The sequence below is a fragment of the Canis lupus genome, chromosome 12 (assembly GCF_011100685.1).
Source record: "Canis lupus familiaris isolate Mischka breed German Shepherd chromosome 12, alternate assembly UU_Cfam_GSD_1.0, whole genome shotgun sequence".
Lineage (NCBI taxonomy): Eukaryota > Metazoa > Chordata > Mammalia > Carnivora > Canidae > Canis > Canis lupus.
The window spans coordinates 14137336-14156220 of record NC_049233.1 but is presented as its reverse complement, the minus strand read 5'-3'; the positions used below and the strand labels follow the sequence as shown (position 1 = coordinate 14156220).

Sequence of the window (18885 nt, the reverse complement as noted above, 5' to 3'; positions counted from 1 at the left end):
CAGCCCAGCTCCTCATCCGCTAGGTAACCCCAAGCAAGTCATCAACCTTTGTAACCCTTCCCAGAAGATGGCACAGTGAAAGGGGTCAGGCCAGATGCCATCCAAGCACCCTCCAGAATGCGGTATTCCATGCAGCCATCTCAGACGCTTTGGGGAACAAGGTGGGATGGAAGAGGAAGGAAGGAATAAAATCTGTTAGATCTGTTCACTGCAGCTCAAAGCACAGCCAAGTCGGAGATGATCACTCCACCCCACCCCACCCCACCCCACCCCACCCCACCCCAGAAAACCCGCTTTGGGAGCAGTCGCTTGGCCCGCGCCCGGCCCAAGGAGACCGGGAGGAAGGCTGGGCCCGGGAGCGCAGGCCCTCTCTGCCATGCTCACCACGGAAACAAGCTATGCGGCCCGCGCACAGCGCCAAGAATCCGGGCAGCTGAATGAGCCATGCCATTGTGGGCAGACACCAAGGCTCCCAGAAAACAAGCAAAGGCGAGGCCTGGAAGCTGCAGCGGAGGCAGGTCATCATGACCTTCCCTCCTGGGCCAGCACCAGACTGGCCGACGGACAGGTCTTTGCCTCCGTCCAGGCGGCGCGGGCAGTGCTCAGGAAGCAAGAGGTGGAGCCCGGCCACTGCTCCCCCCGGCCCCCGCAACTGAGCCCTCCATCCACATTTACTAAGCACCAGCTCCGTGTCTGAATGGTGCTGGGCATAGCGGGGAGGGGGGTAACAGGATACAGTGTCTGCTCCGGGGACGGCGGGGCGGGACGGCGGGGCCAGGGGAGTGCCCTCCAGAGAGCACGTGGGCAGTGGCAGCAGCACTTGGTGTGTTTTGGAGGAAGAAGCTGGAGCCAAGAGCCTTGGAAGATGCTCCTGGTGGCCTCTCATCAGAGGCTTTGCACATTTGCCTGTGGCAATGGTTTGAGCCCACTGGGTACTGGCCAGCCTCATCCATGAGAGCCAGGTTAGCCTGCTTGCTGCTTGCTAGGGTCCTTGCTTTATAGGAAGCTTAGAAAATGCCCCCGAGACTCGAGATTCTAATACTGGCACCCGTGAGACTTGAAGAAATCCTTGCATTTTCTGGCCCTCCCAGCAGAGTTGGTTGTTTAAGTCAGGTGGCCCAAGGTGGCAAGGAGTGAGGGAGACAAAATTCAATTCTAGCTAAGTCACCCTGTACATGTAATGTAGTTAATGATATTGACCTTAAAGGTACTTCAGAGCCACCGATATGGCTCAGCTCTTCTGGCATCTCTCCTCATCCACTCTTTCATGTACCTTGTCTTGTCCTCCAGCATCTCCTCTCCCTCCCATGCCCAACATGTATGACACCATTGGTGCTGTGACTGGAGGTGGGGGGAGCTGAAGGGGTCCCCTTGTTTTCTGGTTTATTATTCGAGTGCTAGCATTCTTTCATTTTTTCAGAGACCTAAAACTCCCAGAGAGCAACTCAATTGTAGCCCTGGGGGAGAATCACCAGCCAAAGGCAATTCGACTACTTTGACCTACTTCCGAAAGGAACAAGTCCAACAATGTGATAGGCAGCCCCAGGTGGGGGCACAGCCAAAGCCCTCGGAGACAGAAAGATCCAGGCTCTGTCAGTTACCAGCTGTGTGACCATGGCCAAGTGACACGACCTCTTTGTACCTCAATTTCCTGATCAATGAAGTGAGTATTATAGGACCTAGTTCCCAACCTTGCTTACAGGGTTGATATGAGAAATAAGATCTTGTACATAGACAGAGCATATGACACAGATGCCCGATAGAAGCCCAATAAATGCTAGTGCCTATGTCCTTTAGATAAAGGAATATGTTCTAGGGTAAGTCGCAGGGCTGGCTTCCTGTCTCCCAGAGTGGCAATACACATTGGTGACCTACTATTATCCAAGACTCAACAGCTTCCCAAGAAGGCTCTAAAACCCGGCCTGTCCGCACTCAGGATCAGAGCCATCTCTTCGGGATAATGCCTTGTGGGCACTCCCTAGACTATTGAGTGGTATCAGATGAGAGAGCCAAGGTGCCTGTGTGCACTGGGGCTGGGTCCTGAGGGTCAAGCAGGCCCTCCTCTGCCACCACAGGCAATGACCATGTGGGTCTCAGGGTGTCTGCTCCTCAGTGCTGCCATGGCCAACAGAGCTTACTCTTTGTGGGACAGCTGCTTTCTTCAGCTATTCCACTGCTTTGACTCAAGTTCCTGTTGGCACTGGTCATTTGCCTATCTGCTGTCAAATGTGCTTAGTCCTGTGTCATCAGGATGGAGGGTCCAGAAACTGCACTTCCCAGGGCCTCTCCAGTGGCAGCTTCCAGGTTCTGGAAAAGGGAGATGCCGGCTGAGAGCCAGAAGGTTAGAGGAGGGGAGAAACAACTCTTTCCCTCCCACTGCTCTCCGGTGGGGGTCTCAGGCAATAATGACTGCACTAGTGATACCCTAGGGTGATGGTGGCCATGGCTGTAGTGGCAGGGGCTGAGGCTTCTCAGCTCTACTGCCAGGACTCTGGAATCACTCGGGTCCTGCACTCCCTTGGCCACCCCATAGCCTGGGGCTGGTAGTGCTTTCTTGTAGTTACTCATCTTGGGTAACCTTAGCTTCCCCTCCATGCTCCTCCAGCCCTTGCAACACCCTTGTTTCTGAATAAGAGCTCCTCTGTGTGCAAAACTTAGATGGCTTCTGTTTCCTGATAAGACCCAGCATAACGCACCATCTGAGGGACCATTTGAGATTCGTCTCTCCCAGGTGGCTTTGCACATCTCTGCTCTGGCCCACTATGCTCTGATTTCAACCTTCAGAAGGCAGTCTTGTTTTCATTTCCTCCTTTTTTCCAGGTTCTTGAATGGAACCACCCCAAGGCCCCCGCATCCCTCCTACCACCATTCATTCACTTCCCCTTTTAGAACCTCAATGAAGCCACAGCAGCAACCTAAAACAAGAAGTAGGAATGTGTGCCCTTTGACCCAGAAATCACACCTCTAGGAACTTATCTTAAGGACACACAGAAGAGCAAAAACATGCATGCCCCACATACAGGCATGAATGCACTACTCACGATTGTGAAAAATTAGAAACCAAAGCATAGGACTGGTTAAGTAAATGTTGCTTCAATATATAACATCTATTTTTTTTTAAGTGGAAAAATTTCCAGCCATTATCAAGTTCAATAAAAAAAAAAAACAAAGCAGGCTGCAGAACAGTAGGCATAGGGTGATCACAGTTAAGTAGAAGTACACACATATGTATGCATTTTGGGCAGAGACACAGATGTTTCAAATAGTAGTTGCTGAAATACTGACAGTAGTTATCTCTTGGGGGTGGATTTCGGGGTGGGTTTCATATTCTTTTTTGATCTCCTCTGTATTGTCTGAATTGTTACAATTGATGTGTCCCTTTTACAAAACACTGTTATTTTTTAAAAGGCAGTATGCTGAGATAACAAAACAGACCAAAGGTCCTTCCCTCACTGAGCTCATATTCTAATGACAAAAAATAAACATATAGTATGTGGGGTGGTGATTCTTTTGTAAGGCACACCCCCCTGAAAAGAAAACAAAACAAAAAACCCACACAACAACAAAACAAGAAAAGAGAATAAGTGGGTGTCGAGGGTTAAGTTTAGGGGGAGGGTTACAACTTTTAAAAGGAGGTTTGAGCAAAGACCTGAAGGTACGAGGGAGGAAGTCATGTGACCTAGCTGAGAAGAGTGGTCCAGATTGAAGAAATAGCCAGTGCAAAGGCCCTGATGTAGAACGTGCCCAGTGCATGGGAGAAGCAGCAAGGAGGCTGGGAGGACTAGAATGGAGGATAGTGATAAAAGATGAGATCGAGCAGATAATAGGAGACTAAATTATGTAAAACTTTGGCTCTTCCTCTGAGTGAGATGGAAGCTACTGAGTCTGTGTAGGAGAGTAACCTGGTTAGAAATGTTTTTAAAAGACCGCTCTGGCTTCTCTGGGAGGACAGGAGGGAGAGGGGAGGCCAGTTAGGAGGTGACTGCAGTAATTCAGGTGGGAGAAGACAGTGGCTTTGGCCAGGCGGTAGCAGTGAGAAGTGGCTGGATAATAGAACTCGTTAGAAGAGAGAGCCAACGTGACTTGACGTGGGATTGGGTATGTGCATGAGAGAAAGAGGGGCCAAGGATTACCCCAGAGTTAGAGTGAGAGGGTCTTGAAATCACTGCCCCACTCAGTGTAGACCCCCGTTTGCTTCCGCACCAGCAGCTGCTCATCTGGCCTCTGCTGGAATGCCCTCAAAAACAGGCCCCTCACTACCTGACAAAGGTGAGCTGCTGTAACTGCTGATATGTGGGACCCTGTCTTAAGCCTGCTCTCTCTGCCATGGGTCTTACACTGACTTTCAGCATACCCATCGTATGCTTGTGTTATGTTGTGCCAACCCTAATGACACCTACGCCTGGGGCTGAACAGGTATCAGGATAGTTTAGTGTCACTCAGAGGGAAATTTCAACCTAGAATCTACAAATCTCGATTTCTTTTTTTCTGCCCAGCCCTTTCAAACCAATATTTTGTTTGAACTCCATTCCATTGCCTTGGCCATTCCTTCTGCAAAGTCCTGCCCTTCCTATTCCTCTTTAGCCCCATCTCCAAATCTTTAGACCAGATCCAGTGTCTGAGGTCCTACTCACCCAGGTCAGGTGCTCAGACTTTCTTCCACCCTCCCTAGATCGAATGAATGTCACATCAGCCCCTTTTGACTTCCCTAACCTCAATCTCACATACACATACCAAGATTCTGACCAAAGGATTCAGTCCCCGTGTCTTTATATAGGATTTATATGCCAGCCCCTCTTTGTTCTCGAAAGATTTAGTTTTATTGTTGTTGCTGTTGTTTTTAATCTAATGCCAAGGGAGTCCCTTAAAATCAGAACAAAAGACTGTTTTAATGAGCATATGAATAAGAACCCAATACTGATATTTTCGGCCACTGTGGTTGAATGACAGCTTAGCTGTTTCTTCAGCTAAAGAGCAGAACAAAGGACGGTCACTCTGGGCCATGGATTCCTTTCCTGAAAAAATAAAATAAAAAGGCTTAGTCAGCGATGGAGAGGCAGCTCAGATGTGAGTGTGTAATGCCCCTTCTACGGTGTGCCTCCTGCCGCAGGACCCAGGAGAGAGGATGTACCGATACCCACTCTCCATCAAAGGCCATCTGGACAGCACTTTCTAGAGCGCAAAGCCCCCATAACATCCAAGTCTGCTTCTGTTGGGCCATGACGGAGCAGATGCCATCATCCCCATCTGACACAGATTAAGAGACTGAGGCAAAAGTGTTTAAATATCCCTCCCAAAGTCAAAGCCAGAAGCCTGGCCTCAGTGACTGCCATTTTCATCACTCTCTGCTGTTTCTCTCCACCCCACTTCAAGTTGTTTACAAGGGTGGGGGTGGGGGTGACCGCTGATCCCTCTCCGTGTGGGACACTAGGCTGGGAGCCCCTGGAGGGAAGGGCCCTCGCTCTATTCATCTCTGAGTCCCCCAGGCACCAACATCATAGACACCCAATAAATGTTGAATTGGTTTGAACTCCGGTGAAGCTTCTTTAGAAGTGGGTGGCTAAACCTAATACACCCTGGCTTTTAAAATAAAAAGTCCCCAGAGCTGCAGTGAAAAGTTTTGGTAAGAGCTTGGGGCATCTAGGCCACTGCAGGGTACAAAGACAAACAACCCAAACCGGCAGGAATCCCGAAGTGGAAAAGCTCCTGCTACTCACTTGCTACTCAAAATGTATCCTGGGCCAGTAGCATCAACATCCCCCCCACCCCCATCTGATTAGAAACATAGAGTCTCAGGCCCCACCCCAGAACCACTAAAGCAGAATCAGCATCTTAATAGGCTCTCCAGACGGATCCAACATGCCCAAGTCAGAGACGCACTGGGTATGCCAAGAACTACAGAGCCCAGGCAGCTATGGGCCTCAGTCCATCACCTGTGTGCCCTGCAAATACTCAAGGATGGGCTTTTACTCTACGCAGTGTGGTTTCTGACCTTTGGTTTGTTTCCAGGAAAGGAGTAGTATATCTACTTCTGACAAACGAATTCTAATTCAAATAGGAAAGTGAGAAGAGCCCTGCCTCCTGGGGAAGTCAGCTCCTGGAGGGCATAGATTATTCCAGATTTCTGAAATTCCATCTAGGTCCCAATCAGGGGACACTGGCAAAGTCTGGAGATATTTTTGGTGGTCACAACTGGAGAGGGTGATGCTATTGGGCCAGGGATGCTGGCTTCCTTCATATTGTCCAGTCACTCTGTGACTCAGTTTCTGCTCCAATCCAGAGGAAAGGGGTGCATTTACCAAATTTAGGGAGATCTGGGAATTTTACAAAAGAATCACGAGAACTTCACAAGCATGAGAAAAGTTGAAATAAGATCCAAAGGACTGCAGGGTAGGGTCACGACAAGTAACCAGGAACAGGGGCCCAGGCAAAGGAAGAAGTGGAGCTGAGCGAGGCCAACATCCAGAAAGCACACATAAGAGTTTTGTTTATTACGCAAATTCTTTCTTATTCGTAAGAAAGACTTAAATACCCCCTTCTCCAAATACATCAGGTTTTTTTCACTTCTCTATTTTCCAAACTTCTTGCAATGTGGTCATATTATAATGAGAAAAAAATAAATTTAACTATCCAAAAATATTTTTTAGAAAGAAATATGTAAACATCACCAGGGATCCGATACACCACGGACAAGTCAGAGGGTTGAGCCGGAGCTGGCTCGCCTTCCCTCCTCCACCCCAGTCAGGAGTCACACATGTGGGGTGTGAAAGGAGGGTTCTCTGAGCATCTTGCCCCAGGTGCTCACCACCGTCGGGGGGAACTTTCCTTGCCAGCGGGGCAAGGCCTTTCCAGAACAGAGAAGGCCCTCTGAGGGTCCAGGACAGCGCTGGGGAGTGGGCAGCGGTGATGGCCCCGGAAGGGCCTGGCCCCCCGAGAGTGGGACCTGCAGCATCATTTCACACGGAGATGCAGGCGGAGCGGAGGCTGCTGGGGGCAGGGGGTGCCCGGGGCCGGGCCGTGCGGGGGCGGCGACAGCGCGGTTGCTCAGTCTGCATCGCGGGCCTCCGGCAGGGGCTGCGGCGGAGGCCCCAGGGTCGAGGCCAGCCGGGTGAGCGCCCTCGCTATGACGCCCAGGTGGCCGTTCATGGTCCGCAGCTCCAGCAGGATGTCCCCGACGCTGGCTTCCAGGCTGGCGCGCGCGGCCGGCGGCGGGGATGCTCCCGGGGCCTCGGCGCCCTCCTCCCTGCCCGCCGCGCCGGGGCGCAGGGTGCGGCCCCCCTCGGGCCCCGGGCCGGGCGCCGCCGGCCGCTCCCGCCGCTCGTCCCCGCCGCCGCCGCCGCCGCCGCCGCCGCAGGGAGGGGTGGTGGCGGGGCCGCAGGGCAGCCAGTCGGCGAGGCGCGGGGCGGCCTCCGGGGACGAGCCGGCTGCGGAGTAGGGGCCTGCGCGCCCGGGGCCGGGGCCGGGGCCGGGGCCGGGGCCGGGGGCCGCGGGGGGCGCGGCGGGCGCGGGGGGCGGTGGCAGCAGCGCCGGCAGCCCCGAGGCGCCCGGGGAGAAGGCCTGGGGCTCGCAGGACGAGGACGGGGACGGCAGCGCGGCGGTGGACGGGCCCGGCTCCTCGGAGGACAGGAACAGGGTGGTGGAGGACTGGGAGTCCAGGGTGCTGGGCTCGGAATCTGCGGGGGAAGAGAGGAGGGGTCACTCGGCGGGTGCGCAGGCCCAGCCCCGTGCCCAGGCACTGTGGGGACTTCTGGAGAACGGGGCACCCTGCTACCCCCAGACTCGCCCTCTGGCCGCGAAGAGCACAGCGGCAGGGGTGTGGGGACTGGGCCCAGGAACTCTGAGGCGGGAGCACCATGGAGTCCAGCAAGGCAGCCGAGGGTCGAGGGTCGAGGGTCGGGCCCTCCCTGGAGACACTGAGGACTGCGGGCAGAGGGGCAGCCTCTGGAGACGTTCTGGCCCAGGGCACTGGGGGAAGATGCAAAGGAGGGCCCCTCCCCACTGTTCTCAGGAGCAGAAGTGTGTTAAACAGATGGCCTCCTTCACGGACTGTCCCAGCCCCAAAGCCAGGCTCTCAGGAGGCAGTTGAAAGAGTTCGGGGCCAGGAGCCAGGTGACCTTAGCATGGACTGTCACTCTGCCAGAAAATGCCGTGGAACTTTGGGCCAGTCCCAACACCCCCTCTGCTTCGGGGACTTGGTTTCATGTCCTCATCTGTAGAAGAAGGTTGGGCCCAGTGACCCACCCCCACTGCCAACCCCACCCTACCCCAGGACCCTTCCAAAGCTGATCAGCTTTCAAAACTCTTCAACTGCAAGCATTGCTCTGAGGTCGCAGTGGGCTGCACTCAAAGCCCTGGAAGCACTTGGTCAACCTACCTTTGTTAGTTTGCTCCTAATCCCTTGAGGTAGAAAGTGGGCGGCAGCTCTGTGACTGGGTATGCTAAGGAGGTTTACCCAGTTCACAGCAAAGGATCCAGTCAATGCAAAAGACCTTAACTCAGCCGTCTCAGCCACCCTGTTTTGCTGCCCTTCGGTAGATGGTCGGTGCTCACCCTGGGAGCAGTTCTGAGCCTTACTGGAACCAAGTCTCTGAGGCCTCGCTCCCAGTTCCAGCTGCAGGGTGTCTATCTTGGCTTTCTGCATTGGCTGTTTGAGGGCTCACCTTTAAGCCCTGCCCTTCGAGGGTTCCAAGCCATTCAGAGGCAGAAGTTGCTCGATTACCTCAGCGGGTTATCTTGGGGTTATCTCTGATGAAAGAGCCCGTGAGTAAACCTATCCCTCGTCAAGTGTGAACACGTGCGCACTCTTACCACTCGTCACAGGTGAGCTGTCCCTTCACCTGGCCCTGCCTGGGACTCAGAGAAGCCCTGATCCCCTGGTGAGAGCTTGTTCTCTCATGCATCCTGACTCTGGCATCCAGCAGAGTTCACACCGGGCCCTACAGGCCCCCAATGTTTGGGTGTCCACTTTGTGTGGTTGGGAATTCCATCTGATGGGGCTAGAGGCACTTGTTCCTTGGAAGGAACAGAATTTGCAGAGAAGCCTAAAAACTTCTCTGGTAGAGGTTTCCTGGGCACTTTCTGCTGCTGGTTTCCACAGAACTGCCTCTCCTCCACCAAAACTTCATTTCCTTGGGTTTCTGTGAGGTTCTTCCTTTGGAAACCAAGCATCTATGAGATATGTCTAAGTGCATAACTCCCATGAGTTGAACATGATAAAAAGAATTCTACAAACTGATCTGGTTTTCCTTGAGGAAGAGTTAATGAGCCCTATATATCCAATCTCATAGCAGACAAAAGGCCTTTATATGAAATCATTTACAAGCCTAAGGTGTAAAATGCAAGAGATGCAAGCACACAAAATGTTCCAACACGGTGTTTCTTAAACCTTAATGTGTGTGCCATTGCCTGGGACATCGTAAAAGGACAGCAGGTCAGGGATGGGGTCTGAGACTCTGCATTTCTAGCCAGCTCCCAGGTGATGTGGATGCCACTGGCCTGAGAACCACAGCTCACCTAGCAAAGGTGGAGACCAAATCTCCAGCTTCGCAATAAAACATAAGATTCATGTAACCATAGACACTCGAGTAGCTGGGGTAGAGGAACAACCTGGAAGCCTGGATAGGATCATAAAGATGGTAATGGTAATGATGCTGATTCCAGCCATCTCTCTGCTGGCAAAAGAATAAGAGAAGTGTCCTTTCCAGCAAGCAGTTAGTGTGATGGTCCCCAGCCCGGCCTTGAACCTAAGAGTGCCGGCTTTGGAAGGTATAAAGACTTCTTAAAGGGGAAAACCTGTTCACTGTCATTTCAGCTAAAAGTTCAGAAACACATCGAGTTGTCAGGACTCAATCCACCCTGACTGGCAGATGGAATTGAAAACAGAAGCATCTTTTTAACAAGTATACTACCTTCCTAAACTTTCTCCCAGCTGTCAGGAAACTTGGTTGCAGCTCCAGCTCAGCTAAGATCTGCACTAAATGATTTATAGGTCTCTCCCATCCCTGCAACTGATCATTTTATCCCTGATGTGGACACGTGCCTTTGAATCGATGACATCATTTTTATACAGCTTCATTGATTGCTATGAAATAATATCAGGGTCCTATTGTTATAAACACAGCTCTTGGTGGAGGTTAGGGGCTGTTGAGTACAGAAGGTCAAGTTCAGCAGACTGCCTAATTCTCTCCTTCACCCCTTCACATGGTCTCAGACCCTTATCCTGCTTTATTAGTCTTCTGAGCTCTATGAGCACCTGATATTTTATGGTGTTTTATTATTATTATTATTATTTTGGTCTATGAGGATATAAGTCCTATGAAAACAGAGACACTGCTTTATTTCATTCTCTGCTGTGTCACCAGGGCCTAAATAATGTCTGGCATCTAATAGATACTCAATGGGTACTTGTTGAATGAACGCCACATAATCATCATCAGTCCAGAAACACAAGCCCAGATGCAATAAACTGATCCAGCTGAATGTTGTTTAATCATTCAGTGCTTCAATTTTTACAGAGTCATGCATTATTTGAGACATACTAAAAAAAAGGTATCATGGAAAAATATTCCATGCTCATGGATTGGAAGAATTAATATTGTGAAAATGTCAATGCTACCCAGGGCAATTTACACATTTAATGCAATCCTTATCAAAATACCATGGACTTTCTTCAGAGAGTTGGAACAAATCATCTTAAGATTTGTGTGGGATCAGAAAAGACCCCGAATAGCCAGGGGAATATTAAAAAAGAAAACCATAGCTGGGGGCATCACAATGCCAGATTTCAGGTTGTACTACAAAGCTGTGGTCATCAAGACAGTGTGGTACTGGCACAAAAACAGACACATAGATCAATGGAACAGAATAGAGAATCCAGAAGAGGATCCCCAACTCTATGGTCAACTAATATTCGACAAAGGAGGAAAGATTATCCACTGGAAAAAAGACAGTCTCTTCAATAAATGGTGCTGGGAAAATTGGACATCCACATGCAGAAGAATGAAACTGGACCATTCTCTTACACCATACACAAAGATAAACTCAAAATGTATGGAAAATCTAAATGTGAGACAAGATTCCACCAAAATCCTAGAGGAGAACACAGGCAACACCCTTTTTGAACTTGGCCACAGCAACTTCTTGCAAGATACATCCATGAAGGCAAGAGAAACAAAAGCAAAAATGAATTATTGGGACTTCATCAAGATAAGAAGCTTCTGCACAGCAAAGGATACAGTCAACAAAACTAAAAGACAACCTACAGAATGGGAGAAGATATTTGCAAATGACCTATCAGATAAAGGGCTAGTTTCCAAGATCTATAAAGAACTTATTAAACTCAACAGCAAAGAAACAAACAATCCAATCATGAAATGGGCAAAAGACATGAACAGAAATCTCACAGAGGAAGACACAGACATGGCCAACACGCACATGAGAAAATGCTCCGCATCACTGGCCATCAGGGAAATACAAATCAAAACCACAATGAGATACCACCTCACACCAGTGAGAATGGGGAAAATTAACAAGGCAGGAAACCACAAATGTTGGAGAGGATGCGGAGAAAGGGGAACCCTCTTACACTGTTGGTGGGAATGTGAACTGGTGCAGCCACTCTGGAAAACTGTGTGGAGGTTCCTCAAAGAGTTAAAAATAGACCTGCCCTACGACCCAGCAATTGCACTGCTGGGGATTTACCCCAAAGATGCAGAGGCAATGAAACGCCGGGACCCCTGCACCCCGATGTTTACAGCAGCAATGTCCGCAATAGCCAAACTGCGGAAGGAGCCTCGGTGTCCATCGAAAGATGAGTGGATAAAGAAGCTGTGGTCTATGTATACAATGGAATATTCCTCAGCCATTAGAAACGACAAATACTCACCATTTGCTTTGACGTGGAGGGACCTGGAGGGTATTATGCTGAGTGAAATAAGTCAATCGGAGAAGGACAAACACTATATGGTCTCATTCATTTGGGGAATATAAAAATAGTGAAAGGGAATAAAGGGGAAAGGAGAGAAAATGAGTGAAAATATCAGTGAGGGTGACAAAACATGAGAGACTCCTAACTCTGGGAAATGAACAAGGGGTAGTGGAAGGGGAAGTGGGAGGGGGGTGAGGGTGACTGGGTGATGGGCACTGAGGGGAGCACTTGGCAGGATGAGCACTGGGTGTTATGCTATATGTTGGCAAATTGAACTCCAATAAAAATTTTTTTTTAATTTAAATAAATTTAAAAAGTATCCCTTGTTTATATGGTATTCCGGTGTAACTGAATGTCCCATATTTTATCTGGCAACCTCGTAGGAGGTCAATATTTTTCTTTTGTTTCATAGAAGAGGACACTTTTCAAAAAGAAAAGCAAAAAGAGCTTAGGTTATTTTCAAAGAATTTCAGAGTTAGAAGGAATGTTTGCTATTGTTTGGATTGACTTCAGAAGGAATAGAGACGGAGACCTGTGTGAGTAAAGGACTTGATGTTTAGTGACACACCAGAGAACAGAACGGAAAACACAGAGGGCCACGGTCTCCACTCTCCTAGCAACTCTTCAGTCTTCCCATCATTCAGTCACAGAACAAATGCGCACCGAGGGTGGAGCACATGCCGGGTGCCCTACTGGGCTCTGGAGACACAGCCAAACCAGATACGGTCCCTACCTGGGCCACTGGCTCCCAGTTTGCCTGCCAGTGAATGCTAAAACCCATCTGGTGGATCAGATTGTGGCAGCAACCCCAAAAAGCTGCACAGCAAACATTGCCATCTATTTAGTTAGCACTGGTTTGCTCGGAAAACTTGGAGCCTCACCCTTCTAAAGGTGTGCTGGAGGCTGACTTGGGAACCAGGGTCACCAACCACTGAGTCCAACCTTTCCGTCATGGCTCTTCTTCCTCTCCCCATTGCCACCCCCATCTTCCTCATACATACAACTGCTTGGGGCAGATGCTGCTCCTAGAGGTGGGAAAGGTGAGTTTTAACTAAATTTTGGTGATTCTGGTCCCTATTTGCCATCTTAGAAATAACTTTGTAAAAGTCAGTTTTGAAAAAAAATATATAACTAATAAGCATTTGAAAAGTTTCCATTCTCTCTAGAAATGAAGGAATTGCAGATTAATGAATTCTGAATTAAAATATATTGAAAAATACATGTATGGAAAATATATATATTGAAATATATTTCAAAAATAGGTATGGAACTAATAAGCATTTGAGACGTGCTCATTCTCTCTAGACGTGAAAGAATCACAAATTCAAATAACAATGGAATTATGAACTGAAATAATTAGGAATTAGGAATAATAAATTGCTATTTTTCACTTGTAAAATTTGCAAAGATTGCCAGGAGAGAGGCATACTAATACATTGTTTGCACTAGAGTAGGTCGGTATAATCTCCCCAGGAAGCAATTTAGAAACACGTGCTCTACTGTTCAGTGAGAAAGGAAATTGCCAAACTGTGTTTTGTGGATGAGTTCAACTGCTGATAGAAAAATGTGTAAAACAAAGATTGGGAGGAAGTACATGAAGATGTTGGACATGTGATAGGATTATCGTTTTCTGCATTTTCAAAGGTGTCTGCAGTGACCATGCAGGGAAGGATATGCCTTCCCTCTCACTGGTCACTGGCCTTTAGAAGAAAGTGACTGCTTCCTATCAAGCCTGCGGGGTCAAGGTCTTCTGACCACTTTCTTTTCAATCTTATTGCTGGGTCAGACTGAATCACTTCTTGGCTGGCAACTATCCACTTTGAAAGGCTGACCCTTTTTTTTTTTTTTTAAGATTTTATTTATTTGAGAGAGAGAGAGTGCAGAGTGAGAGAGAGAGCGCAGGGGTGGGGGGGGGGTGACAGAGGGAGAGGGAGAAGTAGACTCCCTGATGAGCAGGGAGCCTGATTTGGGACTCCATCCCAGTACACAGAATCATGGCCTGAGCCAAAGGCAGACCCTTGACCAGCCAAGCTACCCAGGTGCCCCCTGACCCTTTTTTGAATCTGTTTTACACCCAATTGGCATTCCCAGTCATCACCACTTATATCCACCAGCCTGGAGCTACCCTTGCTCTGGGGATGCCGAGCCTCCAGCGAGAGAGATGAAGTGTGGAGCTGCCTGTGGGAACCTGCCATTCATTTGCAAATAAACCCTTCATTTCATCTCCCCAAACCCTGCTCCTCTCACTGGCTTCCCCTTCTTAGGGGAAGTCCTCCGTCATTTCAGACTCTCCCCTGCTCTCCTGCATCCCCTCAGCCCTCCTGGCTACCCACTACCATCTGCCTATGAAAATCGTTTTTGCTCAGCCAAACACCCAGGGCTAACCCTTGACTTACCTCTTTCCATCACCCCCCACAGCCAATCTGCCTTCAAAGTATATCCAGCATCTGACCACTTGTCACTGTCTCCAGGTGCCGTGCAGCCATTGGTGCCTGAATCAGACCAGAACACCGGTCCCCTGAGAGCCAGGTCAGTCTTCTCTCTGCCACACCTGAAAGGCTACTCAATCTGAATCATTTAGGACTCTCTCCTGGCTCTACTGCATCCTCCCAGGCCTCCTGGCCACCCACCACCACCGCTTGCCTAGGAAAATCTTTTGCTGAGTCTTAGCCTCTTTAATTTTGTATGAGATAATAGCTAAATTTATTCATTAATTCATTCAGCAAATATTTATTGAGTACCTACAGTATGTCCAGCAGAATGCTCTATGCTGTGCAAAGCCAGACCTAAACCCTGACCTCATTGTGGGGGCAGAAAATAATAAAATGATTACATACATAAATGTGTAATTGCAACAATGATACCATCAACATGCTATAAGCATCTAAATAGGAGGATTGACATAATCGAGGAAGATTCCCTGAGGAAATGCTCCTTGACCGGAGTTCTAGAGGATGAGTAGTCAAATTAGAAGAGGAGAAAGGTTAGAAGTCTGAGCAAGAGAGTGTGGCAGGAGGAAGTTCTGCAAATATGTGGGACTCCTAGACAAAACCTGTGTGACAGGAATGCAGATAGGTAGGGGAATGAAGCAGGAGGTGAGATGATGCTCAAGAAGAAAGTAGGGGTCAGGAGATGTAGTGTACGATATATACTGCCAGTGTTGCCCAACATCCATTTTTCTCTTTCTCCTTTTTTGGTCCCTGACCACAATAAAGATTACATTTTCCAGCCTCTCTTCCAATCAACTGCAGTTAGTAACTAAATGCTGGGCAGAAAGATGCCAGTAGAAGTGCTCTGTGCAATTCTTCCTTCCTCTGCCTGGGATTTGGTTGCAATGGCTGGTGCTCAAGCAGCCCTATTGGACCACGAGGTGGAAACCGTCTGCTATAGATGATGGAGCAAGAGCACTGGGTCCTTGATAACTTTGGAGAATTGCCATGCCAATCCTAGCTGGTTCTACCACAGACATTTTGTATGAGAAAATAAAATATTATCTGTTCAAACTCCTTTATTTTTATTTTTTTTTTCATTTTTTTTTTTCAAACTCCTTTAAACTGGGTTTTCTATCATTCACAACCATGCCAAATCCTGATACACATGGTCTTGTTAAACTTGTTTAGGAGTTTGCCATTATCCTAAGAGCAACGGAAAGCTTTGGGAAAGTTTTAAGCATAAGTGTGTGTGTGTGTGTGTGTGTGTGTGTGTGTGTGTGTGTGATAGTTTTGTACTTTGAAAAGTTTACCTGGCTTTGTTGGGCAGGGAGTTCACACAGCAGGAGCGGAAGACCAGTTAGGATTTTGCAGCTGCGGGTGAGAAATTACAAAATGCCAGTGGCTTTTGCTAAAGCAGCAGCTCTAGAGTCAGCTGGAATGTGGAAATGTCAGGGTTTACTATCTTCAGGGATAAGGGAGGCATCAGAGAAATGGATGCCCTACCTGGCTGTTGTTTCAGTGTCAGTTTCCAGAAATTCTCCCTCCAGAAGAACTTCCCCTCTCTTGTTCTCTGGAGTCCAGATGGCCCTTCCCAGCCCACACCCAGCCCTCCAGCATAGCTCAGTTCTGACACACCTCACCAGAGGCAGCCCTTGGGAACATTTTCCCAGGAGCCCAGAGGGAGGAGAAATGGGGGGTAGCCGCAGGGAGCCAGAGAAACAGAAGTCTGTGGGAAGAGGATGAAACCTGTCTGCAGAAGAAAGATCCCTCTGCATTGCAGCCGGGCCTTTCCTTTGATGGTTCAGACTTGGCAGGCTTGCTGCTTGCTCCTCTCAGAACACCCGACACACAAAAGGGAGGGTGAGTGTCTGATGAACTCAACCCAATAATATTCACTTCTTTTATTTTCCAGGAACGTCATGAGACCCACAGGGCAGTCTTCTGGTTTTAAGACCTGGTGAGTCAAGTCTGCAAATACCTCTGACTCAGTCTGATCCCAAGTTCTCACCAGGCATCTCCCAGGAACGTGGCTCAGCAGGAGAGCTGGAACTGGACAGCCCGGGCAGGCAGGCAGGCGAGAGAAGCCTCGGTGGCTCTGGGGGCGGTGAGGAGGGCTGGCTGCAGCACAGAGGACACGCTACTTCTCACCACATTCACTGGAAGAGCCGGCGTCTCCAGAGTGCTTTCTATCATCAGGCTACGTGCTAAGTTATCTCTTGTGATGGTTGTGGAAAACTGAGGCGGACTCTATTCCCATCAAGCCTGTGGGGTCAAGGTCTATTTTACTATTTGAGGAAACTAAGGCTCTCGTATGCTCAGTGACCAGCACCCTGTCGTAAGGCCGGGAAACAAATCACAGCGGCTGATCCCAAGGCCATGCCATGTGAAGGAGGGCACATGTTTTATGGGGTGTTTGCAAGCATGAAGGGAGAGCAGAGAACTGAGGAGACACCACATTCACAGAGAATCTCCTACACGCTAGGCCAGTGATTTGCCACCTTGACTGCATATTAAGGTGACCTGGGGAGCTTTGTAAACACTACAGATGCCCCCAACTACATTGGGGCTCTCTGGGGATAGTGCCCAGGCAGCCAGTGTTTTAAAAGCATCCCAGGTGAGGGGTGCCTGAGTGTTGCAGTTGGTAGAGCGACTGATTTTTGTTCCGTCTCAGGCAGTGATCTCAGGGTCATGAGATCAAGCCCCTTGATGGGCTCTGCTCTCAGTGAAGAGTACTTGAGCTCTCTCACTCTCCCTCTGCCCCTCCACTCCACACATGCTCTCCCTCTCTCTCTCAAATAAATAAACAAATCTTTTTTTAAAAGTATCCCAGGTGATTATAATGCTAACATGCAAATAGGGTTAGTCATATGTTTTCTCACTTAATCCCAACAATGAGACTCTGCCCACTTGCAAACAGAGAAACTGAGGTTCACAGAATTTGGATAGACTGGACAAAGCCCACGGCCGACAAGACCCTCATCTTCACCGGTACTTGGCTGACTCCCATGTGAGTGCTCATTCTTATTGATTCCATTCTCCCTCCTATCTGGGCCTCCTCTATTTTGAAAGCACTCTTTTTAAAATATAAATTTCTTTTGCATCTTTTTTTGTTCAACTTCAAGGGCTATTTAGGCCAGCTGCCCAAGAAGTAGGAACAGGTACAGTCTATAGCCACTGAATGAAATGGGCTGGCCCGGGGCCCCCCAACACCATGGCCTTGTCTTCATCTAGGTTCTGCTATAGCCACCACACAAGGCCCTTCAAAGAGACGCCCAGGAGCCCTGACCAGGATGTGCCACTGACTCTCCTCCAGGAAGAAGACTGCCCGTCCCCTATAGTCCTTGGCCTCTGGGGGGCCACCCTCCGAAGATCGGAACACCTGGCCCTGGGGAAATCCTTGGTCTCTATTTCCAGCAGCATTAGTGACTTCCTGAGGAGTGACATGAGGAAAGTCATCACCCTGTTACTTCTGTGTGAATTATTCAAGCCTCTAAATTCCTAGCGGTGGAGGGTTGAGCTAAAGAGGAGTGTTGGCCATCAATCAAGATAATAAAGCAAAGCAGGTGGGAAGGGAGAAGGTCAGCCCCAGGCAGCCAAAATGGGTTCCTGTTCAAAAAAGTACCTTTAAAGAAGAGGGGGAAAAAAAGAAGTGAGAGCAGGTGTCTGTATGCCCATGTTCACATCAGCAGCATTCACGCTACCCTTCAGACAGACAATATTGTGAAGGTTCATAAATGATACACAGATGAACAAAACGTGGTGTGTGTGTGTGTGTGTATGAATGTATTTGTATGTACATACATACGTCTATATTATATATGAATATCATTCATCCATAAAAAGGAAGGAAATTTCAACACATGCTAAATGGATAAACCTTAAAGACATCACGTGCAGTAGGTGAAATAAGCCAGTTGCAAAGTCCATCCACAAAACATCATTATGATTCCCCTTGTGTGACGTTCCTGGGGTAGACAGAGAGCAGAACGGTGGCCGCCGTGGCAGAGGGGAAAGTGGGCACAGGTAGTGTTTAACCGGGCAGCATTTTGGTTGGGCAGGATGAGGACGTTCTGGAGCTGGATGGTGGTGATGACTAACTGACAGTGTGAGGGGACTTGATGCCCCAGAACCGTACACTTAAAAATAGTTAAAATACTGCATGTTATATGTACGTTGCCACAATAAAAACGAGGTGTGTTTAGGGAGGAAGGTGTGATCCCTTAATTCACAATTTTACCCAAATGCTTGAGAGACAATCCATATATGACATCTGTGGGGCTGTTTGTAAAGGAAGAATGGGGAAGGACTGATAAAATAAATTGCCGTTGGGAATATTACAGGTCAGATGTGGGTTAAACAGCCCTCAGAGGGCCGTGAGGATGAGGATCACTTCTTCAGCCCTGGACATAAACATGACAGCAGCATCGAGGACATTTCCTTTTTCAATCACCAGTGTGAACGGGTACTAGGCGCATTCCCACCCCAGGCCCTTTGCATTTGCTGTTCTCTCTGCCTGGAATGCTCCTT

At 48.9% G+C, this 18885-nt stretch overlaps 1 protein-coding gene across 2 annotated transcripts in view; it reads right to left on the bottom strand.

Annotated features, from left to right (window-relative positions):
• Positions 1-4705: 4705 nt before the first annotated feature.
• Positions 4706-18885, bottom strand: part of RUNX2 (RUNX family transcription factor 2) — a 326346-nt gene continuing 312166 nt past the window's right edge. The window contains exon 8 of one of the 2 annotated variants that reach the window (XM_038554219.1): positions 4706-5015. In XM_038554219.1, the coding sequence (XP_038410147.1) occupies positions 4846-5015 (170 nt within the window). In that variant the 3' untranslated portion in view covers positions 4706-4845. Of the gene's footprint in view, positions 5016-7586; positions 7674-18885 lie in introns of those variants that run through there. The other variant, XM_038554222.1, reaches the window with a different exon arrangement.